The 16737-nt window shown below is 47.6% G+C and overlaps 8 protein-coding genes across 8 annotated transcripts; 3 read left to right on the top strand and 5 right to left on the bottom strand.

Annotated features, from left to right (window-relative positions):
* Positions 1-77: 77 nt before the first annotated feature.
* Positions 78-2697, bottom strand: POJ06DRAFT_79497 (tyrosyl-DNA phosphodiesterase-domain-containing protein). The gene is made up of 5 exons (XM_056191570.1): positions 1774-2697; positions 1046-1718; positions 652-988; positions 547-597; positions 78-490 (listed from the first exon to the last, which is right to left on the bottom strand). Exons 1-5 carry the CDS (start codon positions 2272-2274, stop codon positions 307-309), a joined length of 1746 nt encoding a protein of 581 aa, XP_056045661.1. The 5' UTR covers positions 2275-2697; the 3' UTR covers positions 78-306.
* Positions 2698-3112: 415 nt separating this feature from the next.
* On the bottom strand, positions 3113-4193 carry POJ06DRAFT_266820 (triose-phosphate transporter family-domain-containing protein; the record flags this gene model as incomplete). The annotated part of the gene is made up of 2 exons (XM_056189188.1): positions 3113-3200; positions 3262-4193. 2 exons carry the CDS (start codon positions 4191-4193, stop codon positions 3113-3115), a joined length of 1020 nt encoding a protein of 339 aa, XP_056045662.1.
* A 3697-nt stretch (positions 4194-7890) lies between these two features.
* On the top strand, positions 7891-9734 carry POJ06DRAFT_194646 (uncharacterized protein; the record flags this gene model as incomplete). The annotated part of the gene is made up of 2 exons (XM_056184961.1): positions 7891-8114; positions 8150-9734. 2 exons carry the CDS (start codon positions 7891-7893, stop codon positions 9732-9734), a joined length of 1809 nt encoding a protein of 602 aa, XP_056045663.1.
* Positions 9735-9877: 143 nt separating this feature from the next.
* POJ06DRAFT_79537 (uncharacterized protein) lies at positions 9878-10726 on the bottom strand. Its single transcript, XM_056191572.1, has 2 exons — positions 10271-10726; positions 9878-10211 (listed from the first exon to the last, which is right to left on the bottom strand). Exons 1-2 carry the CDS (start codon positions 10638-10640, stop codon positions 10021-10023), a joined length of 561 nt encoding a protein of 186 aa, XP_056045664.1. The 5' UTR covers positions 10641-10726; the 3' UTR covers positions 9878-10020.
* Positions 10727-11049: 323 nt separating this feature from the next.
* On the top strand, positions 11050-13204 carry POJ06DRAFT_79518 (pyridoxal phosphate-dependent transferase). Its single transcript, XM_056191571.1, has 4 exons — positions 11050-11221; positions 11277-11439; positions 11504-12452; positions 12516-13204. Exons 1-4 carry the CDS (start codon positions 11173-11175, stop codon positions 12828-12830), a joined length of 1476 nt encoding a protein of 491 aa, XP_056045665.1. The 5' UTR covers positions 11050-11172; the 3' UTR covers positions 12831-13204.
* An 863-nt stretch (positions 13205-14067) lies between these two features.
* Positions 14068-14903, bottom strand: POJ06DRAFT_79547 (uncharacterized protein). Its single transcript, XM_056191573.1, has 3 exons — positions 14868-14903; positions 14613-14811; positions 14068-14555 (listed from the first exon to the last, which is right to left on the bottom strand). The coding sequence occupies exon 3, from the start codon at positions 14543-14545 to the stop codon at positions 14249-14251; it is 297 nt and encodes a 98-aa protein (XP_056045666.1). The 5' UTR covers positions 14546-14555; positions 14613-14811; positions 14868-14903; the 3' UTR covers positions 14068-14248.
* Positions 14904-14919: 16 nt separating this feature from the next.
* On the top strand, positions 14920-15442 carry POJ06DRAFT_236839 (uncharacterized protein; the record flags this gene model as incomplete). Its single annotated transcript, XM_056185922.1, has 3 exons — positions 14920-14991; positions 15022-15147; positions 15188-15442. 3 exons carry the CDS (start codon positions 14920-14922, stop codon positions 15440-15442), a joined length of 453 nt encoding a protein of 150 aa, XP_056045667.1.
* Positions 15276-15855, bottom strand: POJ06DRAFT_249110 (uncharacterized protein; the record flags this gene model as incomplete). Its single annotated transcript, XM_056187120.1, is given in 3 exon segments — positions 15276-15610; positions 15661-15767; positions 15770-15855. Coding segments are annotated over 2 exon segments (159 nt in total), but the record flags the coding sequence as incomplete, so codon positions are not given.
* Between the last annotated feature and the right edge of the window lie 882 nt (positions 15856-16737).

Below are 16737 nucleotides of genomic sequence, written 5' to 3' on the forward strand. Positions count from 1 at the left end.
CTTCAGAAACTGGATTATATTTAGTTAGCAGCTTATGAGGAGTTTCTTTGTAGATCGTTTTTGCTACACAACCGCTACCAAGAGTTTTGAATTACGTATTTTTCAGCAATCTGACTGCATGGACATTATAGACCTTTCTTCTGACTAATTGTCTTTACATCGTACATATTTGTGAGCCTCCAACACAATATTCACCTAAAGTACATTGGACGCGAATTCGCAATAGTGCTCAAAATCGTATATCAGTTCGCAGCTCGTAAATTCCCTTCCTATCCAGTGGTAATGCAAAATCCAACCATGCTTATTCTAGTGATATTTCCTCCACTCAGCTTCTGTGAAAAACCAAGGTAGCTTATTGTTATACTCCGTCAGAGTCGTTTCCATCGGCGTGGGCACGAGTCCAGTAAATGTTTCCTCTACACTCTTCATTTGGGAGCTTTCTGATCGCCCGCTCTTAGGTATCTGAATTACTACTCCACATTCCCAGTTCCTAACGATTCCGTTAGTATTAGTCATCGTGTGCTGTTGACTACAAGTTTCAAATACCTTAGGTTCAACTTCAATCGCTTCGTAGCAGAGTCATTTACGAGCTTACCCCTGTGCGATCGGTTAGACCTCATCGGCAACTCACATACGGAGGCATCAACGTACCAAGCAGATTCAGACATGTTCGCGCTCCCGATATACACTACTCCTGCGACTCGGGTCCCATCAGATAAGTCGGCAGGATGTTCAAATCGAACAAACATAATCTTATCATGCATAAGACACCCGCGCCTTACGGATCTTCCATCTCGGATAATCTGTCTTGGAAAGGCTGGCTTGTTCCAGTATGATCTCGAGAAGCAAATAGTTCCAGCACTCATGAAACCACCCTTCGACGTAGCAACCGTGTCGTGAGTAGGAAAATACACCCGTATGCGGGACTTTATGGGTGCAAAGCTAGATTCTGAGGACCGAGGATATGTTGATATCGACAATTGCTTTCCTGGCAGATCATGTTAAACAGAAACTCCTCGGAAGAATGAAAACCATCAAAACTAACCAGTAGCAGCCTTATAGATGGCCTCGACAAGTACAGGGGTGATACTACCCATTGAGGAGACGACATAGTCAATCTGAGCTTCGGTGCGCCCATTCCCGCCCAACTCTTTTACAGCCTTGGATAACCCAGGGTATCCAGTCCTCCATATCCGCGACTCCTCTCGGTGCTCACCACCGATCGAGTGCACAAATCGTACACTGTCTGTATTCTGCCAGAGCACCTCTGTTCTCAGACGATCTACGATATCCGGAAACATACCCTGTGCCTCCACAAAGTATATCAACTCCTTCGCAAACCGGCCAATTTCGGCACCAGCAGAATGTCTCTTCTCACGTAATGGGAAATCGTGAATGTACATAATATTCTCGATGACACCATCACCCTCGCCCCAGTCATAATTTGTCAAATTTGCCGAAGGTACACAAACCCTCAGGTACGTGTCGTAGAATAGAAGCTGTAGTTTGGAATGCATGCAGTTGATTAGACCGTCCATGTTGGGTGTGCATATCCGCGTATTAGGAACAGATGAAAGCATTGATCTGAGAGCCTCCCGAGCTTCATGGCCTTTTGCTGGAACCACTAATACTAGCTGGGTGCGTCCTAGAAATACCTTATCCAGTATCCATTCGTAGTGCCACTGGAATGCTGAAAGAACTGCCGCTCGCAGTTTGGCCTGTCCGTGCTTGTCAGGAAACGATCCTTTATTGCTAACGGCATCAAATACGTACCGGTTGTAGTACTTCTTCGATCGTGATGTCGTCTCCTTTTCTTGGATATCCGTTCACTGCGGTTTTCTTTACAATACCCAGGGGATATGGCAGTTGTAGAGAATTGTCCTCCCTGACGCGTTTGCTGGGCCCTCCATTCGTGGCATCAGCGACCACTGCGGGAAATGCATTATCAACATGCATATTCTTCTGCGCAGACCCATCATCACCGTCAACACTCGCATCATTCAAATTCAGGTCGTTGTCATCGTCGCTCATTTCTCGTTCCCGTTTCGGCCGTCCGCCACCAAGAGACTTTGACACCCGCAACAGTCGTTCCCGCTCCATAGCTGCCCTGTCAAGAGTGGCGAGATAATGCGGCTGCTGCATATTCGCTGTGCTTGTCACAGAGGTCTTGTCTTGGGTGTCTAGATCAATAACCGTCGATGATTGCGCAGGTCCAGATGACTCGCCGTGGGGAGGAGGTGAAGAAAGATCTATTACGCCTGTCTTCAATGGCATTTCGCTGGTAATAATGCCCGAAGAATTTGTCGCGGGTAATGCGTTATAGAACGAAATTTATGGATTGTGATTTGAATTGATGTTCATGGGTCGGGGTTTGGCTTGTTCTCGCGTATAGTCTAACTGCATCAACCGAGTCGCTTCAGTCTTCAAGTGTACCGATCTATCACCTATAGCAACACCAGCAACACCAAGCAAACTCGTAGCTCGACATATGGAATATTTCCAATAATTATTGCGTCTAAACAGGACGCGAGCTACAGATGACGATTCTTACATTCACGTGAGATTAGTGCATTCGGACCTCGCTTACGCCGCATGCGCGCGATTGTCAGGGGGAAAATAATGGCTGGTCCAGCCTTCACGACTCCTCATATGATCCTGTGTAGGTGGTTCGCCGTATTAAATCGATTTCTCAATCACTGCAACATGTGTCCAATTTTTCGCTAGATTCGGTACCATAAGTAGGATGTTCTGAAGGAACCATAGTACCTTCAGGCCAACAACAATGATGATTTCACACCCTCATGTTGTAGAAATCAAGTCTGACAACATGAATGCAAAGAACATGACTCCCAATTCATAAAACGAACATGGTGGAGACATATGTGATGGCAATGACAATTCGGAAGATAAAAGGTCAAGGAAGCGTTTGCTATATTACATTACAAACTATATTTCAAAAAAAAATGATGCAGAAAGAATAAACGCCACAAAACCCTCCAGCTATCCTGCATCTTTCTAAAGCTCATCTGAATCGCCTTCGGTTTTTTTGCCCGTCTGGGGCGACCCGGCAGGTCTCTGCCAATTCGCATATGATACCTGTTAGAGACTTCAATTAGGCCTTCAATGGCACAGCGCCTTCGTCCTTGGGGTGGCTGACAGACGCAGCAGAGTTTCGCTGCTTGTTCTCCAGTTCGACCTTACTATACATACAGTGTTAGCGCTAGCGCTTCTGTCAAGCTGTGAACCAAAGGGAATACATACGCGTACCACGCACCACCAACGAGGGTGAGAATGATACCAATAGCGTTCATTGGGGTGACAGCCAAATGGAAGAAGAGAATCGCGAGAACGATGGTGAGGATCTGCTTGACATTGGCAGCAACGGTCATGGTGAGAGCGCCAGTCTTCTTATTTGCGGTAAAGGAGACCACGTTCAACCCAAAGGCAATTGCACCATTCAAGAGGAGCTTGATCATCATAGTGCTTGTCATTGAATTGTACCAGTAGTCCCGCAGAGAAGCGGCCTCGCCGGTGAAGTATGCGTAGACGAGACACTGTACGAAAGCCAGGGGGGACATGCGGAAGAGCAATTCTAAAGGCGACAACCGCAGTCGGCCAGTCTGGACACGATTTGTGACAACTGTCTTGAGGGCGGCAAGGAACGCGCCAAGAAGAGTGAGGATGAACCCCATCGCGGTGAAGTAGTAATCGCCCGCGGTCGCGAAACCGACACCCGCGACGACAGGGATGAGCGAAATGTAAGTCATGGTAGAGTAGACCTTTCGGTAACCAATGACGTAGATAATGACAGTGAAGAACGGAGTCATTGCACGCACTATTTGATGGAACGGAACGGTAACGAGGTTAAGCGAGACGTTCGAAATTGCGATGTTGATAGTGTAGAGAAGCGAGAACAGAAACAGCGTGATGTTCTCTCGGTCCGACAGGGTAGTCAGAGTGAATGCACCCTGCATATAAAAATATAGACATCCGATAGTCCCGCATAAAGTATGGATACCTGTGAGAATGTATGGGAATGGGAAGTTTCCAAGAACAGCTTTGTTATAGATTGTTAACGCGAGGTTGAAGAAGAAGTAGACCGCCAACCACTGGTACTTGACACGAAGCGAATCCTGTTGACTGTCTGTCGCCGGCGCATTGTGAATTGGCAGGACAGGCTGATCGGACGCCATTATTTTCGACGAGGCACAAAATGGTTGGACTGAGAAGAGAAAAATGGATAGTAGATTTATAACGTAGAGAGAGTGAGGTCAACCAGGAGTGACGGGGGCAGCAGCAGCAGCAGCAACAGTAGCGGCAGCAGCAAGCGGAGCGAGCAGCCACGCTTCAGACTGACCGCGCAGCACTGCACCGGGTTACCATAGCTCCGGAAGTTGCCCTGTGCGCTACCACACGAGAGTGCAACGCTCGCTCCGCTCTAATTTGGCGCTCCTGTGACCTCAGCAAAACCCTAACCGCTCAGGCGGCCGAGGGAGCCAGGCACAGGAGTTAGACGTACCCTAGCCCTGCCACACGCTCAGGTCGGCGACCAGAGTCACCTAATCTTACTCCTATTCCACACCCATGACAGTGCAGCTGTTAACCTTGGTGAGGTTTCCCGTAACGCTCTCGCCTACTTCCACTATATTCTGTAACAGTCGGACTATTTATTACACTGAGCATCAACGAAATGCAGCCAATGAGGAACCTATCGTGGCATCAACTACAGCATCTGATCGAGATCTCAGAGAGCAATTCATCGATGGTCTAGCTACGGTTAATAGTGGTGCAAATAAACTTGACCAAATTACGCTCATGATGGCGCACCAGCTCATCAATTCCTATTACCTCGTCACCTAGGACTCTGGGACGCTGGTAGTCTAGGAAAGCACTAACCAAAGATGGCTACACTTTAGCGAATCTATCGGACAGATACGTCGACGGCCACAAACTCAATGTCTGGCGTTGCGTACCGGCTTGCTCTTGTTGCAACTAATTGACGTGATGAACTCACCGCTACTCAAGGGTAACAGCAGCTATGATATCTCGCATGAAGTAGCTGCTCTAGTAAACTGGGATAGTCACTAACGTCCTTGGCATCAGCTAAAAGGTCCTTTCGCTATGCAGATGATAATGTAGAAGGCCTAACAAACCGACAAAGTCACTTTGTCGGAGTGGGTCAAATCAGATAGCTTTTTCTGCCACTTTATTCGTTAAGTGACTCGCTCTTGTTGCGATCGCAAACTTTATGCGAGTGGCTACGCAGTTATTGATCAGACCGACTCTGAAAATAGGTGGTCGAGTCGTCTGGAAAGTTAGCTATCGTGCAGTCAAGCAAAGCATTACGCAGAGAATGGTAAATCAAATCGTGGCATTTGCGTCCAGTGGAAAAAGGCTGGCAAAGTAAACGATTTCCTAAATTGTTGGAGCGCTACTGGGATGAGATTTCATCAAGTCCCGACATCGCTTCAGTGAGACATATCGGGTAAGGGCTATTTTGCGCCCGAACAGTGCCTTCAGAGCGGCCGCATCCGTGAACTGTCAAAGGCACGGCATACTGCTTGTACAGCGGTGCTGATAAACTGAATTGGAATATTAATTTGCGATATCGTAGAAGCATAAAAAGGAAATATATACAGTCGACAATAATCAATTACTTGTTCCCTTTGTCATAACGCATTCTCCAGTCATTTTCAGCAGAACAGTCACCATGCCGCATTCTGGTGGCCGCAATCCAGATACTAGCTCTCCACCAACTCTCTCACCATAGATTAGCTACCCCCTGTATCCTTCTCTACGCGCAGTACCCAGATTGGACCTCGACTACAACGAGGGATCGTAGTCACGATATCGAGATATCCTAGCGCACTTACGGGAACCTCATTACACTTGCACAGAGCCCACACCTCGTCACCGACGAAGCCTTAGCACCACCGGCTAAAAAAAGATATAAAGATCGGGCAAACGAAGAAACTTCGGCGGTGTCTGCTGAGACTGCACAAACTGCGATTATGCCATCGATATCAAGTTCTCGGACGCGGCTATATCAGCGTGCTCTAGACTCTCTGGAGACAAACGCGCCAGAGCAATGTCTTCCAGTTCAACCGCCTTTCGATATGTAGGAAGAGCTGGAGCGTCATGCTCAAAGCAAATATGGCGCGCGAAAAAAGTAGCAACAGGGAGGTTCATGTTTTATTCAGCGACGAACGTACCGACAGATAACCGTTCGTCGACTATTGCCTCGACACGTCAACGGTAATAATATATACCGCCTCTTCGTCGCTACATGGAATGATCTCCGCACACTTGCAGACCAAAGTCTACTAGGCTGCAGCTGTCGAACTTAAACGGCACAATAAGACAGAGCTCGCCGAAGGCTGAAGGCATATGGGGAACCGGGTACACGGCATGCATTGCCGTACCAACGCTCAAAAATCCTCACTCCTCAAAAGCGAGGTATGCTCCCTCCTGAAATCTTCGACGACTATCACCTTGGCTTTTGAACCCAATGCAACCTGGTTGCCGTCCGCCTTGCTCGAGTCACCAGCAATAAGCAATTCTTTGATTGTCCTCTGTGCTTAATCTTACAACGACAGATCTGACGTCGGCGGCATCACGCCGCATCAGCTTGACCTCTGGAAATAAATCTCCCAAGTGTGAGGCGACAACAAGGGTAATTTCCGACCGGGGCACAGATTAAGCTTCTGTTATGTGCACTCGCAAAATGTCAATAGGTGTTAGCTGATGCTGGCTGCTGCAGATTGAGAAGTTGTATACTAATATTATTAAGTTTTTGTAGTTAACTTACTTGTTAAATTTTTTTATTTTTATTCCGAAATTCTGGTTCGTGTCAATTTCACTGTCTGCGCCTCAGTTGCTGCCGTTTCCACTGTTGTGGACGATGCCTGTTGCACCAATTTAGGCTGTGTCTCTACACATATTCCCCGATTTGTCAGGTCCGGTCCTGTCCCTATGTTATTCTTATCGTAATAGTTCCCTTCAGCGTAATTATACTTTTCCATCATACAACAGATCGAAATCGTTAATCGTAACGTGCTACATCAGCTTTCAGAGTGATAAGGATGTATTGTCCAGTCGAGTCTTGGGCTGGGCGATCGAACACGCATATTGCCACAATGGAAATGTGATTCAGGGGTATGACTTTTATGGACTTGCCATCACCCAAAGCCTGTTTCATCACCCATCATGCACTGCATTTCCAATTATTTGCCATTCCGACAAAGTGTCTCCGGTGTCTAGAATTTGGAGTTCATCATGAGAATAATACTCGTCCAGGCTATATGTATCCACAAAATATAGTAAGCGGCAGCTGCTGGCTTTGAGGTTTTTCCAATATGAATGGCAATGCGCCAGCAGGTCCTGCATCGCCGCAGGATGACTGTACCGTCAGTCCTACGTCTTCGTCAAAGTCATTTTTCGCCATGGTGCTCAGACGACTGGTACTTAGGCTACGGGACGAAGGGGATCTTTGCGAAAGTAGTGCACGTGGTGAGCGCAAGGAGTTGAGTCTCGCCTCAAAGATAGCATTCTTATTTATTAGACATAAGAAGAAGGTAAGATTTCCGTGCTACTTGTAGTCAACAAGGCTTATTCCGCCAGGTCCTCCCTCCAACGCCGACATCTCTAATACCAGAAAATGAAGCATTCGTGCCTTCGACGTTATTGTCAAAGACTGTGAACTCATCAGTAGGAGGAGCATGTTCGCCGGAAGCAAACCTAATCGGTGGTACTTCAGCCCCCGATTCTGCACCACACTTGACCGATGTGAAGATCGCTCAAAACATGTTCGTCGGTCACGAGACTTTGATCGCTCCTGCTGCCTTCACCAAATGGCTTGGCGATCCGTAAGTAGTCCCTGTGTCATTCAATATGTATGATGCGGAGCTAATTGGATATAGCGGTCGCTTAGAGGCCCGGACTGCGTATATGTCAAATTTCCATTGGACCGAGAGGAGCATTATTTCGTCATTGCGGTCCTTATGCGAGCGAATATATCTCCGAGGAGAGGCACAGCAAATTGACAGGATTTTGGACGCCTTTGTTACGCGGTGGTGCGAATGTAATCCAAGTCACGGATTTCACTCAAAGGGTGAGTCTCAATCTTACTCGCTTGTGGACAACTGTTAAGATTTCAAGATGTCGTGTATACGCTCGCATACTCCATTTTACTATTAAACACAGACCACCACTGGACGGACATCAGCAGTCAAAAGAAATTGACCAGACAACAGTTTGTCACCAACACGCTAAGCACAATCCTGCACCAGTTGCAGGTATCTCATGACGCTTCGGAGATAAATGTTATTCAGGCTCGAATGTCAGGTCCGTACGACATCCAGCGTGCTCTTTCAGTCAGCAGTGTTCCCGATGACAAGTCGTTTGTCTCTGGAGGCCCACATCTTTCCGACCGTAAGGTGTGGATATCGAGGATGGAAGGGTTGCTGCGAAATCTTTACTTGACAATCAGCAGGCAACCCCTCCCGCTCAATGCGGCCTACGCAATGCCTCTAGACTGTGTTGCCGATAGCAGTATACTAGACGCCAATATCGCCTCGCCATACATAACTCAGTCCGCAACATCGTCATTCCGGTCCCCTTCCGTTCTCCGAAAACACAGGACTGCATCTTCATCATCGTCCTCTCGCCCAAAACTAACGGTTCACCACCACTCATCATTAACCGACATACACGCATCAATTACTAGTAACTCGCTGTCATATGTTTATGAATCGATCGACGACTCCAGAGCATACAGGCGTTCTTCCAACGCAACTTCACTCTCCAGTGTATGGAGTTACCAAGACAGTGCTCACAGCGTACCGGTGGGCCTGGCTGGTGTTGTCAGCGAGATGATAATTAAAGAAGAGAGCGCTCTACAATTGAACGAGACAACTTCTCCTGATGGATCAGAATCGATTATAGGAACTACAACTTCGGCAACTAGTTTGTCGAGTGTAGGAGTCGCGGCGCAAAGCGACAAATTAATTGACGTGGAGTCAGAAGTCAGAGGGGCACCGTGGGCTAAGGAAGGGCTTCTTAAGCATCGGCGGCGACTTGATCGGCACAATCAAAGGGCCAAAAACCAGTCGTGGGAAGATATCTTTGTTGTCGTTCAACGAGGATATCTGAAAACATTTAAGTTCTATCCCAGCCAGAGCCATCGGAACGGTGTGTTTGGCGGTGGCAACTGGACCGAGAATGCGAGTATGAGAGACTGCATCCGACTAAATCAGTCTGTCGCCTCGTATATTTCTGGAAGTGGTAAAATAAGTTGGAAACGGAAAGATGGAGACGATACACAGACCTGGATACTTTCCTTGCCTGGTGGCGCTGAACATATTTTTGAGTCCGGCACCGCCGAGGTTGCGGAAGAATTTGTGGATACGTGTAATTACTGGGCAGCAAGGCTCTCCAAGGAGCCATTACAGGGAGGTATCGGCAACATTGAGTATGGATGGGGCAGCAATGCGCTGAATACGGTTGGGTCATCAAGGAAACAGCGATCACGTGTAATCAGACAATGGAGAGAGCCGCCTTTGAATTTGGTCCTCAGTGGACTTAATGAATGTAGTCAACTAAATTCGTTGTTAATGTATATTGAGGTTCTGGAGCGCGATATCGAGGAGCATTCTCAGGCAAAGAAGGACGTTATCGACAAGGTATGCAACTGTCGTGGGGAATCTTCCGTGATAACTGGTCTAACTTGCACATAGTTACCGAACGGCCTAATTACTCATAGAGCTACGTCCAATTGGCACCGGAAAAATCTGTATCTTAAGAGAGAGCTGGAAAAGTATCGACGATATGTAGCGATTTTGCGAGTATCATTAAGTGCACAAGAGACACCGCAGAAGGAGCATGGACGATGATGAGCAGTTGTGATTATATTAGGGGATATATCGGTGTATGAGGTCTATGTACAATACCCGTCACGTTGCATTGTGGAGATGTAAATCAGGACACATGTTTGGCATTCCACAACCTTGCCACCTAGTCCAACTATCTTGAAGCAGATGTGAGATTGTTCTGCTGCTGTTGTAATGCCAATGCTTGCTCCTTTGCTCTTGCCAAATCAGCCGCGCTCCGAAGTACTTCTAACTGCCCCAGTCGGCGTTTACAAGCGAAATATGATGGAATTGAGACGAACATAGCGGAAGTAAGAAAGATGAGATTTGACCGTCGAATATTTCCTATCATCAGTCATTAGCCGTTTAAACAGTGACTACTTGTACTGCAAGATCTGCCTTACGCGATGAAACCCACGAAATTGCACCCGCTATACTCGCCACAGACAATGACGACACGACGCATTCTCGTATGCACGGGACCGAGAATATATTCACCATTTCATACGGTTCAAACATGCCCTTCATAGACTCTTGAATCACGATCTTCACTATACTCTCGTTTATGAACCCCCGATCGAGACGCCGTGCAAGTTTGACCTTTTCTTGCACGGCCTCGTCATCCATCCATGACGGTCGCTGAAAACCCTGCGGACTCGATTTCTCTAGGAATTCGTCTGCTGTGGTGACTATACTGTCTGTAACATCCGGTCCTGATGTGCGTTTAGCCCTTGGTGCTGGCGCGTTCACACCTTTTTGTGATTCGTCATTCATTCTGGGTAGCTAAGGTTGTACGCAAGTTGTTGGTCTAACGGGCACGCGTCATGACCCTAGCAAACCATCGACGGAGACGCAATTGTAGCGGATACAGGCATGGTAGCTATGAATTTCGGTTGACTCGTCGGGTTTTGAGATCGTTAGCCGCTACGTGTAGGGCTAAGCTAGCCTAACAGCGAAACCGGGATCGATAGCCGCAACCCTCTACGTTGATTGTTAAAGCCCTTCTGAGGGAGGTCGAAAAGTGGAATCGTGGCAGTTGAAAGATTATTAATCTGACGATGTAATTATCATCCAGTACGGATGATGAAATCAGGGAATTTAGTATCGCTTTGGTGTTAGTTCTATTGTTCGATTGCATTAAGGTCCTACAACTGGCTTCGGAACTATCGGGTTAGGTCAAACCTTCAAAACGCCTTAAATGCCGGGCAATTGCCTCGTCCGTCCCAATCAATGCCTGTAAGCAGCCAGTGAACGGGGACGAGAAGACAACGATTTTGGAGTTAAGGTATTATATCTGAAACTCAGCATGGATCCAGAAGAGTATAGAAGGGCCGCGTATGCATCCATAGATTACAGTAAGCCTAGCAAAGCCTATTCAAGTCATTACTTAATCTTGACAAATATCTATAGTTGTCGATTACTACAAGACCATAACAGAGCGGCAAGTCGTTTCAGATGTCAAACCAGGTTACCTTCGTCGGCTTCTTCCATCTGAAATGCCAGAGGAGCCAGAGAGTTGGGATGATATTCAGAAAGACTTTGACAGTAAAATAGTTCCCGGTTTAACGCACTGGTTTGTATCCCATTTTAACATATACCCTAAGAGCTTGAGTAGTAACTAATGCGGAGAATGACAGGCAATCGCCGAACTTCCTTGCGTTCTTTCCTGCAAATATTTCATTTCCGTCTATTCTAGGAGAGCTCTACTCGGCAGCATTTTCCGCCCCGGCATTCAACTGGATTTGCAGTCCTGCAGTCACTGAGCTGGAGACTATTGTCTTGGACTGGCTTGCGAAGCAAATGGGCTTGCCCTCAGAGTTCTTATCTGATGGGGAAGGCGGCGGTGTCATTCAGGGTTCGGCATCTGAGGCTGTAGTGACTACAATGGTTGCTGCAAGGGATAGATATCTGCGTGATGCCATTGCCTCAAAGTATCTAACTGAAGAGGAGAAGGAAGCTTCAATTGCTGCTGCGCGAGGAAAACTCGTTGCCTTCGCATCTGATCAGACGCATTCGTCCACGCAGAAAGCAGCGCTGATTGCTGGCGTCAAGTTCATCGCCATCAAGACGTATCCTGAAGACGACTATGCTCTGACCGGTGATTCTCTTACCAAGGCGTTAAAAGAGGCTGAAGACAATGGACTGTTACCATTTTTCTTGACTGCGTCGCTTGGTACGACTGCTATTTGCGCAGTAGACAAATTTGTCGAGATCGGAAAAGCCATGAAAGACTACCCGCATACGTGGAAACACATCGACGCAGCATACAGCGGCGCAGCATTGATATGTCCTGAATTCCAGCATTATCTCGCGGGCGTGGAATTTTTTGACTCGTTCGATATGAACATGCATAAATGGCTTCTCGTCAATTTTGACGCGAGCTGTTTGTATGTGCGCAAACGCAGGTACTTGACGGATGCGCTGTCCATCACGCCGTCGTATCTGAGGAACGAGGCGTCTGATTCAGGATTGGTTATAGATTATAGGGATTGGCAAATTCCATTGGGTCGGAGATTCAGGTCTTTGAAAATTTGGTTCGTCATGCGGACATATGGTGCAAAGGGCATGCAGGAGCATATTCGAAAGGTAAGTAGTGTGTGCGGAATATCAGTCAGAGATGTGAGTCCGCGATATTAATGCTTGATACAGACTCTCGGTATTGGCGTGCACTTCACCAAGCTCATTCAGTCATTCAGTCACGTGTTCAGTGTTGTCGCTCCTCCGCGATTCGGTTTAACAGTTTTCCAAGTCGTCCCATCAAATTCTGAAGAAACCGCCAACGACCTTACAAGGAAAGTGGCAGATCGGATAAATAACGAGAAAGTGTTGTTTCTGACGGCCTCGACTGTGGATGGAAAGACATGTATTCGTGTGGTTACTGGAAGTCCGTGGGCTACTGTTAAAGCTGTGACAGAGGCATTTGAGTATATTTTGAGACTGTCGGAAGAAGAAAGGCAGAAGTGAGTGTCGTCAATATGAGTCTCAGGCTGGCACATGGAAGGGGTGTCTGTAACATCACCCCTGCCGCTCCCGACATAAAAACTGAAAGGTTTAAGCGATGTGCGAGTGCTTTGGTGACAATTTTGAAGGGGGTTGGCGAGCTTCCAGGATCAGTTAAAGTTATTCATCTTCAACTTGTTCCTAGGCTCAACAGCACTACGAGCTCTTTTACGTACATGAAACGGATGTAGAATGTTCTGGAAATGGAATATTAAAGAATAAAGGAAAATGCTGGAATCTTCAAGGATACTGGTACCTGTTCTCGTGACCGCTCGTATATTCTGGAATACTCGAGTGACGTCGATGCTGGATAGTTTTTGTATATTATGTCATTACTAATATCAGGTGGTCTGCATTAACTACTTGCATTAACTTAAGCATGACTCTGCGTAAACCTCAGAGTATCAGTAAGTATTTCAAACAAGAAACATAATTGCATCCCTGTCACAGGGCTGGGCTGGGCAAGGACTGGACAACACTTTAGGGCAATGTACTGAGCTAGGAACTGGGCAAGGAACTAGGCAAGTCAAGGAACAAGGCTAGATTACTAGAAGACGAGATATTTCCCTTGATCTGGCGGCGAGGACAAAGCCCCTCCTTTTATATTCCGCCTGACCTGCTACCGATCGTATACTGGTAGCGGGGACAAACAAGGCAAATAAGAAAAGACAACAAAAGACAAGGAAAGACAAGGAAAGACAAGGAAACAAGCTATGTTTGATTCATCACACTGAAGCTCAATAGCCAGGTCGACGCCGGGCCGATGTGGTGGTAACTGCGCCGCCTTGGTAACCGAAAAGTCTCTGTAGGTTTCCAGCCGTGGGTCCAGATTGTCACTGCCTTGTTAGCGACGTTTTCGATTAGGTGATTCACTGGAACCAACGCGTAGACCTTAGGATTTTTAAGTAGCCGCTTGCGGAATCGACGGGCACTTTCCTCCTTCACAAAAGGTTTGTCACGGTTTAAAACAAAATGCCAATGATTCTGCTGATCAGGTAAGAGACGGATTTGAATACTCATCTGCTGAAGTTCAGCGTTATTGATAAGTAAAGGTGCTTCGTATCAATAAATATTTGGCCACACTAAAAGCTATCGTACACCTTCCCTCACCCTTTCTCTATTTCCGTGCCTATGTCTTTCGCCGTGTAGCGCACGTTACAATTTTGAAAACACATTTTCAAGCCTAGTTGCAAATCTACCATGGTACAAACCATTGATGCAGTAGGCTACGCGTCCGTCTTCAATTTTCTTTCCTCGATTGCAAGAGTGAATGAATGGCGTGTCAAATGCTTGGAAGCCATTCTCAGATAGATACGCCCAGTGAAGTGGACTTGGATCGGCGAGAAAAGCAATCAGCCTAACTACATGCAACTACTTATGTATCAAATAATTGCGGTTAGACCTCTTAGCGATCCGAAACTGCTGGTTCGTGACATCCAGCATCCATTTAGTGTAAAGTCGGACTTCATCTCATCAGAAACCCAGAAGGCGATCCTCTTGCACGCCATTGCCCAACTCTGGTCGGTTGGCCTGGATTTGGCAGGTTGCCCAAATATCTCATGGTTGGGATGAGTAGCATGCAGGTTGATGAAAAGCTGCAAGAGCTCTCTCTCCAGACGAGACGACGGCGGGTGAGGAGCATCGTCGGGACTAATCTCAGTGAACGGTTGATCTGACATGGTGAACTAACTAGAATGAATAGTTAAGTAAGATGGCAGACATAGTAAGGACACAATAATGACTGACGAATTGGGCGCTCTTTCTTGCGCTGCATGGACACTTGTTGGCTTTGTCGCTCATTTCCGATAACGAACGTGTGTCCTGCTGTGCAATGCGATCCTTGAATCTAGCGTCTCGTGGGGGTGAGATTTTGCGTCGCGTAACTAGCGCGCCTAACCCTTGACCTTGAATGCTCTTGGTGCATTAAGCTATTCGCCTATTCCACCTATAGCACGAGAAGGTTAGGGTTATCCAATTTACCCGTCAGGAATGCACACTTACTTGTATTAGACGGCCGACCAGACATACAAAGTTAGCAAGAAATACAACAAAAATGTCTGGTGGTTACGCCCTGCCATGGGTCACAAGTAACAACGGCCAGCTCCAAGAAACTGGCCTCTCATATGTATGTATATATTCATATACATATACATAGACAAATAACAGGAATATAATGGTGATAGAGAAAATTCTAACACCGTTCCTTATCCCCCGTGCCCACAGTCGAGTACGCGTCCCCGGAACTGGTAGTGTCCAAGTGGCTTGGATCTCGCCATCCTTGGTTAGCCTTGCTCCAGGGCGAATGAGCGCACTCGAATTAGAGAGGATCTCAGTCCGTCAGGACTCCCCTCATGCCCCCAGATGAGAACGTATTGCCGGACCAGTTGTGCTACCGCGGCTTGGATCTCACCGTATTGGTCAGCTGGATCCAGGCTGTCCTCGCCCACATTCGAGTACGCGTCCCCGAACTGGTAGTGACCAAGTGGCTTGGATCTCGCCATCCTTGGACTCACCTTGCTCGAGGCGATCAGCATATCGAATCCCCCGTGCCCATACTTTATCCCCCGTACCCATAGTCGAGTACGCATCGCCCGAACTGGCGAACGAATCAGCGTACTCGTATTGCCCCCAGTAGAGGACGAACTGCTAGAACCGGCAGTGTACCAAGTGGCTTGCCTCTGGCCACTCAGACTCACCCCGGGTTCCATGCTGTCCTCTTGCCCACACTTGAGAACACTGTCTGCCTACATTAATGTTAGCCAAATGACCAGGTTGTAGGAATTCTGAAGTATACTCGCTTGTGATCGAAGAGGATCTCAGCCAGTTACAGGCTCCCCTGTTGGCTCTCCGCAGACTGTGTCGCTTGCCAGGCGACTTAGTTCTCGTTGTCAAGTTGAAAATCTATGTTCGCGTAAGACGATGACGAGGAAGGGGGGCAGCAGCAGCGGGGAAAGATGGCCGTATTTACAACCAGACGAGAAGCACAGAAGCTGCGACCAGGGCGAGCATCCGATCTGGCCGACTCCAGAGTCTTGGCAAGCGCCGTCAGCATTCGAATTAATTAATTAATTTATTGTCTACGGCGCGATCCACGTCCGAGCGCGATCGTGTTACACTGAATTGGAGTACAGAGACGTCTTGCAGCCGGCAGTGTCGGATTCCTGATCCGCAATGACGCGAACAACCACTCACTATTGGCAAAACCCTCTAGAGGAGGAAAAAACGCTGTCTCCAGGATTCCATATCAGCTGGGCCACTGTGGACGTTTAGTGTTTCGCGAATTGTGGATGAGACAGGGACGCGTTGTTGACGCGTCGCGGAAACGCTGCGACGGACGCGTCGGCGAGCGCGCAACAGCATCCGATCTGTGTAACGCCAGAGTCTTGGCAAGACAATCATCGGCTCGAATGTGAAATATTAATTAATTGCATGAAGCCGAGCCGACACGTGAACTAAATAATTAAACAAAATCACGAGGAACTGCCAGCCCCGATAAATTAATTGCTGGTCGACAGCGATCAAACAAACCCGACAGATGAACTGCGGCAACTGCCAGCCCATGCTGGTCTATAGACTTCACTGCGAAGTCCAATTCCTGGCACAGCACTCGCATATACTTAAAAAACTCCCAAAAGTCAAAGTCACCAGACTTCTGTATTATTACAGGAAGAACACGACGCGTGTTTGCGACGCGTTCGAGCGTGTTAGATTTGCATCCCGTTCCGGACTCACCGCTGGAGCCGCACTCGCGATGCGCACGGACAGGCAATTTCGAATAAACAAATCACTCAATTCTCAGCGCGCGTAAATGAGACAACGAGACTGAACGTGACAATAATCCTACCAAGCTCGGCGCCGATTAAGCCGAGCA

Source organism: Lipomyces tetrasporus (assembly GCF_029532465.1).
Source record: "Lipomyces tetrasporus strain NRRL Y-64009 chromosome Unknown POJ06scaffold_3, whole genome shotgun sequence".
NCBI lineage: Eukaryota > Fungi > Ascomycota > Lipomycetes > Lipomycetales > Lipomycetaceae > Lipomyces > Lipomyces tetrasporus.

Excerpts from the sequence above, each read along its gene's own strand:
- POJ06DRAFT_79497 (XM_056191570.1), bottom strand. The coding sequence starts at position 2,274 with ATGCCATTGAAGACAGGCGTAATAGATCTTTCTTCACCTCCTCCCCAC. Across the intron at positions 1,719-1,773 it reads TCGAAGAAGTACTACAACCG|GCCAAACTGCGAGCGGCAGT; the intron begins GTACGTATTTGA and ends AAGCACGGACAG. Across the intron at positions 598-651 it reads AACATGTCTGAATCTGCTTG|GGGTAAGCTCGTAAATGACT; the intron begins GTACGTTGATGC and ends CCGATCGCACAG.
- POJ06DRAFT_79537 (XM_056191572.1), bottom strand. The coding sequence starts at position 10,640 with ATGAATGACGAATCACAAAAAGGTGTGAACGCGCCAGCACCAAGGGCT. Across the intron at positions 10,212-10,270 it reads AATTTCGTGGGTTTCATCGC|GAAATATTCGACGGTCAAAT; the intron begins GTAAGGCAGATC and ends GACTGATGATAG.
- POJ06DRAFT_79518 (XM_056191571.1), top strand. The coding sequence starts at position 11,173 with ATGGATCCAGAAGAGTATAGAAGGGCCGCGTATGCATCCATAGATTAC. Across the intron at positions 11,222-11,276 it reads GTATGCATCCATAGATTACA|TTGTCGATTACTACAAGACC; the intron begins GTAAGCCTAGCA and ends AAATATCTATAG. Across the intron at positions 11,440-11,503 it reads GTTCCCGGTTTAACGCACTG|GCAATCGCCGAACTTCCTTG; the intron begins GTTTGTATCCCA and ends GGAGAATGACAG.
- POJ06DRAFT_79547 (XM_056191573.1), bottom strand. The coding sequence starts at position 14,545 with ATGTCAGATCAACCGTTCACTGAGATTAGTCCCGACGATGCTCCTCAC.